The sequence below is a fragment of the Vipera ursinii genome (assembly GCF_947247035.1).
Source record: "Vipera ursinii genome assembly, chromosome: 15".
Lineage (NCBI taxonomy): Eukaryota > Metazoa > Chordata > Lepidosauria > Squamata > Viperidae > Vipera > Vipera ursinii.
In genome coordinates, this window is record NC_139528.1 from 4,863,010 (window position 1) to 4,874,249 (window position 11,240).

The 11,240-nt window shown below is 46.0% G+C and overlaps 1 protein-coding gene across 1 annotated transcript; it reads left to right on the forward strand.

The window, feature by feature from the left end:
* The first annotated feature begins 4,862 nt into the window (after window positions 1–4,862).
* On the forward strand, window positions 4,863–10,444 carry PELI3 (pellino E3 ubiquitin protein ligase family member 3). The gene is made up of 6 exons (XM_083374811.1): window positions 4,863–5,031; window positions 6,112–6,241; window positions 6,389–6,490; window positions 7,116–7,313; window positions 8,439–8,627; window positions 9,380–10,444. The coding sequence occupies exons 1-6, from the start codon at window positions 4,880–4,882 to the stop codon at window positions 9,944–9,946; spliced, it is 1,338 nt and encodes a 445-aa protein (XP_083230937.1). The 5' UTR covers window positions 4,863–4,879; the 3' UTR covers window positions 9,947–10,444.
* The last annotated feature ends 796 nt before the right edge of the window (window positions 10,445–11,240 follow it).

Here is an 11,240-nt window from a genome sequence, read left to right on the forward strand (position 1 = left end):
GAAGAACAGGTAAAATTGCAAGTGATGATGCAAACAGGAAAACAGGCTTGTGTGCAGCCGATTTTTAGATTCCTTTCTGATCCCTTGTTGGCTGGGTTCTCACGATACCCTAAACAACTTGCCGGCCCAGGTAATCTAAAGTAGTGATTCTTAACCAGCTTCTCGCAGCACACAGGTGTGCCGTGGGCTTGTATGCAGTGTGCCAGGAGACTTTTGATGGGTTTTTTCTTTGTATTATGTATATCTTCTATAATGATAATAATGATGATATAATAACAACAACAACAACAACAACAATAATAATAATAATAATAATAATAATAATAATAATAATAATAATAATAATAAAAGTTGGAAGGGACCTTGGAGGTCATCTAGTCCAACCCCCTGCTCAGGCAGGAAACCCTATACCATTTCAGACAAATGGCTGTCCAGTCTCTTCTTAAAAACTCCTAGTGTTGGAGGAGGAAGGAAGGAAGGAAGGAAGGAAGGAAGGAAGGAAGGAAGGAAGGAAGGAAGGAAGGAAGGAAGAACAGAATAACAGATGGAAGGGACCTTGGAGGTCATCTAGTCCAACCCCCTGCTCAGGCAGGAAACCCTATACCATTTCAGACAAATGGCTGTCCAGTCTCTTCTTAAAAAACTCCTAGTGTTGGAGCATTCACCACTTCTGGAGACAGGTGGTCCTCAATTTACAACCAGAATTGAGCCCAAAATTTTCTGTTGCTAAGTGAGATGGACGTTAAGTGAATTTGCCCCGTTTTACGACCTTTCTTGCCACCGTTCTTAAGTGAATCACTGCAGTTAAGTTAGTAATGTGGTTGTGAAGTGAATCCGGCTTTCCCCACTGACTGCTTGGCAGAAGGTCGCAAAAGGAGATCACGTGACCGCGGGACGCTGCGACCGTCATAAATATGAGACAGTTGTCAAGCCTCTGAATTTCGATCACGTGACCATGGGGGGGGGAAACGCTGCAACGTTCGTAAGTGTGAAAAATGGTCCTAAGTCACATTTTTCAGGGCTGTCGTAACTTCAAACGGTCGCTAAACAAACGGATAAGTTGAGACTACTTGTCTTCAGTACAGGGCTGGTATTCTTAGAAGATGCATAACATTTTTTTATTTATTTTTTATTTTTATGCATAACATCCCCTCAAAGTATGTCTTACAGGTTGAAAAATACATCTATATGATTAGTAATTTTCTGGGGTGCCCCAGAATTAAGATTATATTCAGTATTGTGCTGTAGATTCAGAAAGATTGAGAACCACGGGTTGAAGAATTGTGCAAATTTAGCTTCTGCGGTTAGTGGATGCTGTAGCACATAATCCCAAACCAGAATGCTAGATTAATTCCATAAACCACAATTAAGTAAACTATTGGTAAATAGGTCGTGATAATCTATCTAGCTTTTGCTTTTCATGTTTGGAAAACATTAGTATGACTCAGTAGCTATTAATCTGGGTGGAGGAGGTTTTATTTGGCTGGAATTATTGGTGTGATTTGCATAATGTGTGGTAATTTAATGATTTTGCTCAGCCCAGCAGCCAGAATCCCAGTTATTATGGACTATGAATCCAGGTTTAGGGTGTTGTGTATTGTGAGGACTGAGTCAACTGTGCTTTATTCAACAGCCATGCCTAACTAACCATGGTCTAAGCACAATATATGATTACAAATCTGATGTTAGAATCTCAGTGTTGGATGTATATATAGAAGCCTTGTTTATTTTTTGACTTTTAACTTCCCTGACTTGGCTGTCTCGCCAAGATGTTTATCCCCCAGAATTCCCCAGATGGGTTGACATCATTTCCCAGAATTCTAAGGGGTTTGAAGTCCACACATCTAGAAAGACAGGTTTGCTTAAGCCCCCATTTAGAACTTAATAAATAAGATGGACGGACAGACAGGAAGGAAGGAAGGAAGGAAGGAAGGAAGGAAGGAAGGAAGGAAGGAAGGAAGGAAGGAAGGAAAGAGAAAGAAAGAAAGAAAGAAAGAAAGAAAGAAAGAAAGAAAGAAAGAAAGAAAGAAAGAAAGAAAGAGAAAGAATATTTTGATTTTCAGGGGAGATACCTTTACTTTTTAAAGGGAATGCAGTTAACCTTTTGAATAATTGACCATTAGCCAGAATGGGAGTTTCTCTCCAATGGATGATGATAAAATAAATCTTTTTTTTTTGGTGTGGGGGAGGAAAGATCTTTGCAACCCAGCCTTGGTGGGGGCGGTGATTGTTGGCAGGGAGAAATTTTGCAGCTGCAAAATAGACACGTGAGTCTAATGTTAAGGAAAGGCCCAGCTACCAATTTGGGGATCTGTAAATCAAAAGGTAATAAGAACAAACTAAGTTCAGGATCCTAGGAAACAAACAATGAAGGTTTGGGTCGGTTGCTTTGTGGCTGTGTTTCCCCCCCCCTGAAAAATAGAATAGAATATAGAATAGAATAGAATAGAATAGAATAGAATAGAATAGAATAGAATAGAATAGAATAGAATAGAAATAAGAATAGAATAGAATAGAAAATATAGAATAGAATAGAATAGAATAGAATAGAATAGAATAGAATAGAATAGAATAGAATAGAATAGAATAGAATAGAATAGAATTACGGCATAGAATAGAATAGAATAGCCTTATTGTCATTGTGTAACTCACAACGAAATTAAGTATGTGAGACAGATGTTGATATTTTCTCTGTATTCTGCAATCTGTGCAGAAAAAAAATTGAGTGACTAAAATCAACTAGCTGGTGCAAAGCCATTTACATTCTGTGTGTTCTTGTTGTGTTCCAGATTGGGGTGGGAGGGGTGTAAATGCAAAAAAGTGTGGCCCTTTGCAAAATCCACATTCTGTTTTCTTAGACTTGGGGTTAGGGAAAGATGGAATTTTTTCTTCTTCTGCACGTGTGGAGGGCACACCGCAGCTGGGTCCACACAACCTGCCGTTGTGTGCCTGAATTCAGCCTTCATTCAGAACGGCAACCCGTCGCAAAGCACCAGCAATCCAAGCAGCCTTGTTCACATTATACTCAAAGCCAGGACAAAAAAAAAATACAATAAAGTAAATAATATAAAACACCCAGGTCCAATCTCTCCAGCTTTTGTCTGTGTGAATGCAAAGCCCTTTAGATCTTTTGCTGGGTTGCCTAACCTTCTCTGCTTTAGGTCGTGTGAACCCAGGGGGGAAAAAAAAGATGCAGGTTTTGGCAAAGTAAGCCAAGATCCGGGAAAAAGGAGGTGGTTGAATTTATTTATTTATTTATTCTTATTTTATTTTTTAAAAAAAAATGTTTTGAAGGCTCTAACTTGCTTCCTTTTCTGGTGGGGACCAGGATGGAAAAGAGGATGTTGCCTTGGCAACAGAGAGGCATTAAATATCTGAAATGCTGCCGTAGTAACAGCGCGGAGGTAGTTTAGGACTGTCGCCATGGCAACTTTCAGGACTGGGAAGAACCCTTTGAAGCCGGAGATTCTAAATGTGTTTACAATCCTTGGGGGGGGGGAGAAAAGAAAAAAATTCAATCTGGCAAAACAACAAAGCCATGCACAGAAGGGAAGAATGGCTTGGTGGTGACAGGGCGTCCGCTCTTGGTGGGCTTCTGAGCATGTCTAGAGCACCAAGCTAGGCCGAGCTGCTCTTTGAATCCCGGGGAGTAAATTTCGGTCCAGCTCAGCGGATATAGCCTCGTCTTACGACCACAGATGGGGCCAGAATTTCTGTCGCTAAGCAAGGCGGTGGTTACGTCAGGTGCGCCTGATTTTATGATTTTTATTTTTATTTATTTTTTTGCCATGGTTGTTAAGCGAATCGTGGCCGGTTGTCGTGTGAATGACGCAGTGGGTGAGGGTTAGGGTTAGGGTCCCCCGATGATTTTGCTTGTCGGAGGGAAAGATCACAGGATGCCCAAAGGCCCGAATGTTTTGATCACGTGACTGTGTGGGGAATGCTGTGACGGTCGTAAGTGCGAGGACTGATGGTGAGTCACCTTTTTTCCAGCGCTGTTGTTGCCAATTTGGAAGGGTTCGCTAAATGGACAGTTGCAAGTTGGGGATGATCCGATGAGGTTTGGATTCAAACTATCCGGGTTTTGCATTCAGAAAGATGCCAAGCTAGGTGAGGATAAGGCCTGAGTTCAAATCCTCCCACAGCTACGAACATCCCTGTTTGGCGGGGTGGGGGGGATTCTGGGGCAATACCTCTCTCACAGCCTACCTTCCAGGGGTGTTGTTGGGCAAGGACAAACTACGTCTTCTGCTGTGCTAAGATAGAAGTGCTTAGGATCTAACAAGACTAACATCTCACCTTGGCTAATCCTGGGTTGCTAAACCAGGCCAAACCTGGTTAATATTTGGATGGAAGACCACCAGAAAAATCGGATTGGGAAGTCCAAAAACTTATTTCCAGGGTCCAAGTCAGTTACTTCTCCACCTTGACAGCTTTAAAATGGGTGGACCTCAACTCCCAGCATTCCCCAGCCATTTCAAAGCAAGCTGGCTGGGGAATTCTGGGAATTGAAGTCCACCCATCTTAAAGTCAAGAAACGCATCCTGATCCAGACAGGCCTTCAGTCCTGTATAAACAGGATGACCAAAACCACAGACTCAGCTAGTTTTTAATATTTTTTTTTTAAAAAAAAACCTGCCTTAAAAGAAAACAGTGTCGCATCACTTCTGCACGATTGCCAAAATTCACCTTGCGAATTTGCAAACCGCCTTCCTTCCTTTGTTCTCTTTTCTCCGCGCCAAACTGGACCTTTGCCAGACTCGAACTGCAGCCAGAATTCAAGCAAAAGGAAGTTTTGTCCCCCTGCACTTCTGGTTAAAATACCTGCATTCTCCTCCCGATTCACACAACATCCCCTTTATTTTTTTCCCTCCCTAGGATGGTGCTAGAAGGAAGCGCTGAAGCTGTGAGTTCGCATTCGCTTGATCTGCGACGCACCTGTGCCCAGAATGGGCGTTTTTATCCTTTGGCAGGGGACAGTCTCCTCTTAACCAAAAAACCGGTGAAGTACGGGGAGTTGATTGTCCTGGGGTAAGTCAAGCCATTATTGCTAATTTTTTTTCCCTAGGTTTTAAGTGACTGGAGGGTAAAGCGAAGAGTTGTAGGAACTGGGAATAGGTCTAACCCAGGGGTAGGCAACCTCGGCTCTTTTATGACTCATGGACTTCAACTCCCAGAATTCCTGAGTCAGCTGTAGGCAACCTCGGCTCTTTTATGACTCATGGACTTCAACTCCCAGAATTCCTGAGTCAGCTGTAGGCAACCTCGGCTCTTTTATGACTCATAGACTTCAACTCCCAGAATTCCTGAGTCAGCTGTAGGCAACCTCGGCTCTTTTATGACTCATGGACTTCAACTCCCAGAATGGACTTCAACTCCCAGAATTCCTGAGTCAGCTGTAGGCAACCTCAGCTCTTTTATGACTCATGGACTTCAACTCCCAGAATTCCTGTGTCAGCTGTAGGCAACCTTGGCTCTTTTATGACTCATGGACTTCAACTCCCAGAATTCCTGTGTCAGCTGTAGGCAACCTTGGCTCTTTTATGACTCATGGACTTCAACTCCCAGAATTCCTGAGTCAACTGTAGGCAACCTCGGCTCTTTTATGACTCATGGACTTCAACTCCCAGAATTCCTGAGTCAGCATAGCTGACTCAGGAATTCTGGGAGTTGAAGTCCATGAGTCATAAAAGAGCCGAGGTTGCCTACCCCTGGTCTAACCTAACGAAAAGGAAGGACTGGGGTACGTGTGTGACATATTAGCAGTTTTCCAGTATTTGAGGGGCTGCCACAAAGAAGAGGGGGGGTCAACTTATTCTCCAAAGCGCCCGAAGGCAGGACAAGAAGCAATGGATGGAAACTAGTCAAGGAGAGAAGCAACCTGGAACTAAGGAGAAACTTCCTGACAGTGAGGACAGTTAACCCGTGGAACAGCTTGCCACCAGAAGTTGTGCCTGCTCCATCCCTGGAGGCTTTTAAGGAAAGACTGGAGAGCCATTTGCCTGGAATGGTAATAGGGTCTCTCTGCTTGAGCACCGGGGTTGGACTAGATGACCTCCAAGGTCCCTTCCGACTCTGTGATTCTGTTACTCTGTCTCTCCCACAATGCAGGTACAATGGCTCTCTGGCTAACGGAGACAAGGGACGTCACCGGAGCCGTCTGGCCCTCTACAAGCGACCCAAACCCAACGGGGTCAAGCCTGACATTATCCACCATATCTCCACCCCACTTATGTCCAAAGTAAGTTGAGACCCCGGTTTGCAGTTGTGAAACTGGCCGGGATTCGCTTTTAAACACCCGCCTCGCTTAGCAAGGGAAATTCTGTCCACGCGTGTGGTCGTACTACGAGGACTCGCTAATTTTTTTTTTACTTGTCTGGTCTGACAGGCGTTGAGCGAGAGAGGTCAACACAGTATCTCCTACACACTTTCGCGAAGCCATTCGGTCATTGTTGAATACACTCAAGATGGTGAGACGGACATGTTCCAGGTACTTAACGTGTCCGGCGGAGGGAGAGAACACCTTTGCGGGCCCTCCAGAGGTGACCTGATGGAGGACAGACCAAGGGGAAGCTGTTTAGGCCCTATAAAAGGCAAATTTTGGGGGGCACGAGATTCACAGTAGACCGGGTGGCACAGAGGCTTAGTGGTTAAAGAGGCTGGGTTTGTCGGCTGTCCGGGTTCGAGACCCCAGCACCACATCACGGGGGCGAGTTCCCGTCTTCGCCTCAGCTCCTGCTAACCTAACAGTTCGAAATTGTCCGAAAGGCGCTTTTCCGGGAGGCAACTGGACTTCCTAGCTTTTCTTTGAAGGCTTTTCGCTTCTCCTCCGAGGAGCTTCTTCAACTCTGACTGGATGGTGGGGAAGGGAAGGATTTATACTGCTTGCAGACCGCTGGTCGTTTGCCTTCTTTGAGAGGGTCGTTGAGGCTACCTGGCGGGTTTGTCTGTGTCCTGCCGTGCTCATCTTACCTTGACCACTGGAGGAAAATAAAAATCGGTGTTTTGGAAAGAAGGGAGAAATGACCAGTTGGGTCTTCAAGGAAAAACGCTCAGTCCTTGTTTAAAGTTTTAGTCCTTGATCGCGTCTCCCTGCCCCATCTCTCTGTTCCCAGATTGGCCGCTCGACGGAGAGCATGATCGATTTTGTGGTGACCGACACCACGCCGGGGACAAACTCCTCCGTGGATGGACAGACGGCCCAAAGTACCATCTCCCGCTTTGCCTGCCGCGTCATCTGTGAAAGGAGCCCTCCGTACACCGCCCGGATTTACGCTGCTGGTTTCGACGCTTCCCGCAACATTTTCCTTGGAGTGAGTGAGTCACCGAGCAGCTGTGTGTGTGTGTGTGTGTGTGTGTGTGTGTGTGCATCTGTGTGCGTATGTTGTGTGCACGGGCGCACACCTGTGTATTCATGTTGGCATAGTTGCATTCGCACAATACGTTAACCACACTTCCTGAATGGATCCCTTTTCTGAGTTACCACAATGGAAGACAGCATACAAGTTATTCCTTGACTTAGGACTGCAATGGAGACCAATATTTTTGCTGCTAAGAAAAACATTTGTAAAGTAAATTATGGAATGGAATGGAATGGAAGAATAGAATAGAATAGAATAGAATAGAATAGAATAGAATAGAATAGAATAGAATAGAATAGAATAGAGTAGAGTAGAGTAGAGTAGAGTAGAGTAGAGTAGAGTAGAGTAGAGTAGAGTAGAGTAGAGTAGAATAGAATAGAATAAGAGACTGGACAGCCATTTGCCTGAAATGGTATAGGGTTTCCTGCCTGAGCAGGGGGTTGGACTAGATGACCTCCAAGGTCCCTTCCAACTTTATATTATTATTATTATTATTATTATTATTATTATTATTATTATTATTATTAGAATAGAATAGAATAGAATAGAATAGAATAGAATAGAATAGAATAGAATAGAATAGAATAGAAGCTGGAAGGGACCTTGGAGGTCTTCTAGTCCAGCCCCCTGCTTAAGCAGGAGAACCTATACCATCTCAAACAAGGGAGTGTCCAGTCTCTTCTAAAAAATCTCCAGGGATGGAGCGCCCACGATTTCTGGAGGCAAGCAGTTCCACTGGTTGATTGTTCTCACTGTCAGGACGTTTCTCCTTAATTCCAGGTTGCTTCTCTCTTTGGTCAGTATTCCAACTATTGTTTCTCGTCCTTCCCTCTGGTGCTCCATCTTACAGCGGGACGCTGTGACGTCATAAATATATGCCGGTTGCCAAGTCCCCAAATTTAAAACCAAAATATTCTCATGTGTGGCAGTGGGAAGGTTTGAATGCGTGATAACTTCATACAGTCGCTAAACGAACGATTGTAAGTCGAGGACTGTCTGGAGTCGGGTTTGAGGGAGGGAGCAGCGGCCCGCCTGGCCGTTAAAACCAGACCTTGATGCCGCTTCTCTCGTTGGCAGGAGCGAGCTGCGAAATGGAGGACTCCCGACGGGCTCATGGATGGCTTGACCACCAACGGTGTGCTGGTGATGCACCCCAACGGCGGTTTCAGCGAAGACTCCACCCCGGGGGTCTGGCGGGAGATCTCGGTGTGCGGGAACGTCTATGCCCTGCGGGACAGTCGCTCAGCACAGCAGAGGGGAAAGCTGGTAGGTTGGCAACTCCATGGGGCCGGCCGGCCAAGAGCGGACTGTGACTCGAGTAGAAAAGAACCAGAAAAGAGAAAGAAGAATAGAATAGAATAATACTAGAATAGAATAATATTGCAGTGGGAATGGGATGGGATGGGATGGGATGGGATGGGATGGGATGGGATGGGATGGAATAGAATGGAATAGAATAGAATAGAGAATGGAATGGAATGGAATGGAATGGAATGGAATAGAATAGAATAGAATAGAATAGAATAGAATAGAATAGAATAGAATAGAATAGAATAGAATAGAATAGAATAGAATAGAATAGAATAATGGAATGGAATGGAATGGAAGAAAATAGAGAATAGAGAATAGAGAATAGAATAGAATAGAATAGAATAGAATAGAATAGAATAGAATAGAATAGAATAGAATAGAATAGAATAGAATAGAATAGAATAGAATAGAATAGAATAGAATAGAGAATGGAATGGAATGGAATGGAATAGAATAGAATAATACTGTAGTAGGATAAGATAAGAATGGACGAGTGGAGAGTGGAGAGGAATGCAATGCAATGCAATACAATGATTCAGACAAATTTATATCTAAGTTATAGTCACTAAATGAACTGTTGTAAGTTGAGGACTATATCCAGTCAGTCCAGGGCATAAGCGTGGCGGGAGCCTCTCCTTTAAACTCTTTGGTGCATCAAATGTGGCCATGGCATGTGCTAATCTCTCTTCCCCCCCCCCCTTTGCCAGGTGGAAACGGAGTCCAACGTTCTCCAGGACGGCTCCCTCATCGACCTGTGCGGGGCCACGCTCCTCTGGCGCACCTCGGAGGGGCTCCTGCGCACCCCAACTTTGCAACAGCTGGAGGTGCTGCGCCAAGAAATCAACGCCGCCCGGCCCCAGTGCCCGGTGGGCTTCAGCACCCTGGCTTTCCCCAGCCTGGCCCAGCGGGGCGTGGTGGAGAAACAGCAGCCTTGGGTCTACGTCAACTGCGGCCACGTCCACGGTTTTCACAACTGGGGGTTCCGTAAAGAGAAAGGGGGCTTGGAGCGCGAATGCCCTATGTGCCGGCGGCTGGGCCCTTATGTGCCTCTCTGGCTGGGCTGCGAGGCCGGGTTGTATCTGGACGCCGGACGGCCCACCCACGCCTTCTGCCCCTGCGGCCACGTCTGCTCTGCTAAGACTGTCCAGTACTGGTCACAGATCCCACTGCCGCACGGCACCCACGCCTTCCACGCTGCCTGCCCCTTTTGCGGCACTTGGCTGACCGGCCAGCAGGGTTTCGTCCGGCTCATTTTCCAGGGACCCCTCGATTGAGCTGGAAAGGCGTGGGGAGACAGAGAAAAAACCACGGGCTCCGTTGGCCACCGTGGACCGCTCAATCTCGTCATTTGATTGTATTAGACTGTGCATCGGCCAGACGGCCATCCACCTCTTCCCGGTCCGAGCATTTGGGGGGGGGGATGTTGGATTCCAATTTGGGGAGGCAGATTCTCCTCGGTCTGCCTCCCCATCCTCACCCCTCCTCATGGCCCGGTCGTTCCCTTCCCGTCTAGAACCCATCTTCGCTGCTCCGAGAAGCAGAGGTTTGCACCAACCCGGGATAGCTGGGACTGGGTCGTTTTGGGGTGCAAGGCCTAGGAAAGCCAGCCGATTATCTTCAAACAGGGTATGAATCGACAGAGGAAGTTCGAATCGAAAATCCGTTGCTTGGGCACTTGTAGGCGATCTGCACACTGCCGTTGCGGTTTCTTCTTGAACCCAGGTTTAAGCGCATTGTGTGAACCCAGCCTAGATCCGTGTTTGGATCGGTGGGGGCCCAGGAGAGCTTTGCTGTTGCTAACACAGAGATATATATACATATATATATATCCATTATATTGTGTGGGTCTCTTATTTGTGTTCGGTCTGAGATTTGTCTCTTGCCTTTATTTTATACAACTCAAGGTGGCATACATAAGGAGCTTCCTTGTAGCGGCCCCACCACCATCCCGCAAGGTGGGTTAGGCCAGGGGTCTTCAAACGTGGCAACTTTCTGGGAGTTGAAGTCCACAAATGTTAAAGTTGCCAAGTTTGAAGATGCCCTGGGTTAGGCTGAGAGAGGGGAACATCCCCCCCCTCTTAAAGCATGCTGGCTGGGGAATCCTGGGAGTTGAAGTCCAACCACTTTAAATCATACTGGCTGGGGAATTCTGGGAGATGAAGTCCAACCACTTTAAATCATGCTGGCTGGGGAATTCTGGGAGATGAAGTCCAACCACTTTAAATCATGCTGGCTGGGGAATCCTGGGAGATGAAGTCCAACCACTTAAATCATGCTGGCTGGGGAATCCTGGGAGTTGAAGTCCAACCACTTTAAATCATGCTGGCTGGGGAATTCTGGGAGATGAAGTCCAACCACTTTAAATCATGCTGGCTGGGGAATCCTGGGAGTTGAATTCCAACCACTTTAAATCATGCTGGCTAGGGAATCCTGGGAGTTGAATTCCAACCACTTTAAATCATGCTGGCTGGGGAATCCTGGGAGTTGAATTCCAACCACTTTAAATCATGCTGGCTGGGGAATTCTGGGAGATGAAGTCCAGCCACCTTAAAGCACGAAGTTTGAAGC

What these genes read in the sequence shown, in the direction of transcription:
- PELI3 (XM_083374811.1), top strand. Translation starts at nt 4,880, where the DNA reads ATGGTGCTAGAAGGAAGCGCTGAAGCTGTGAGTTCGCATTCGCTTGAT. An exon ending in GGGGAGTTGATTGTCCTGGG is followed by an intron (nt 5,032 to 6,111) that starts GTAAGTCAAGCC and finishes CCCACAATGCAG; the next exon opens with GTACAATGGCTCTCTGGCTA. An exon ending in CACAGCAGAGGGGAAAGCTG is followed by an intron (nt 8,628 to 9,379) that starts GTAGGTTGGCAA and finishes CCCCTTTGCCAG; the next exon opens with GTGGAAACGGAGTCCAACGT.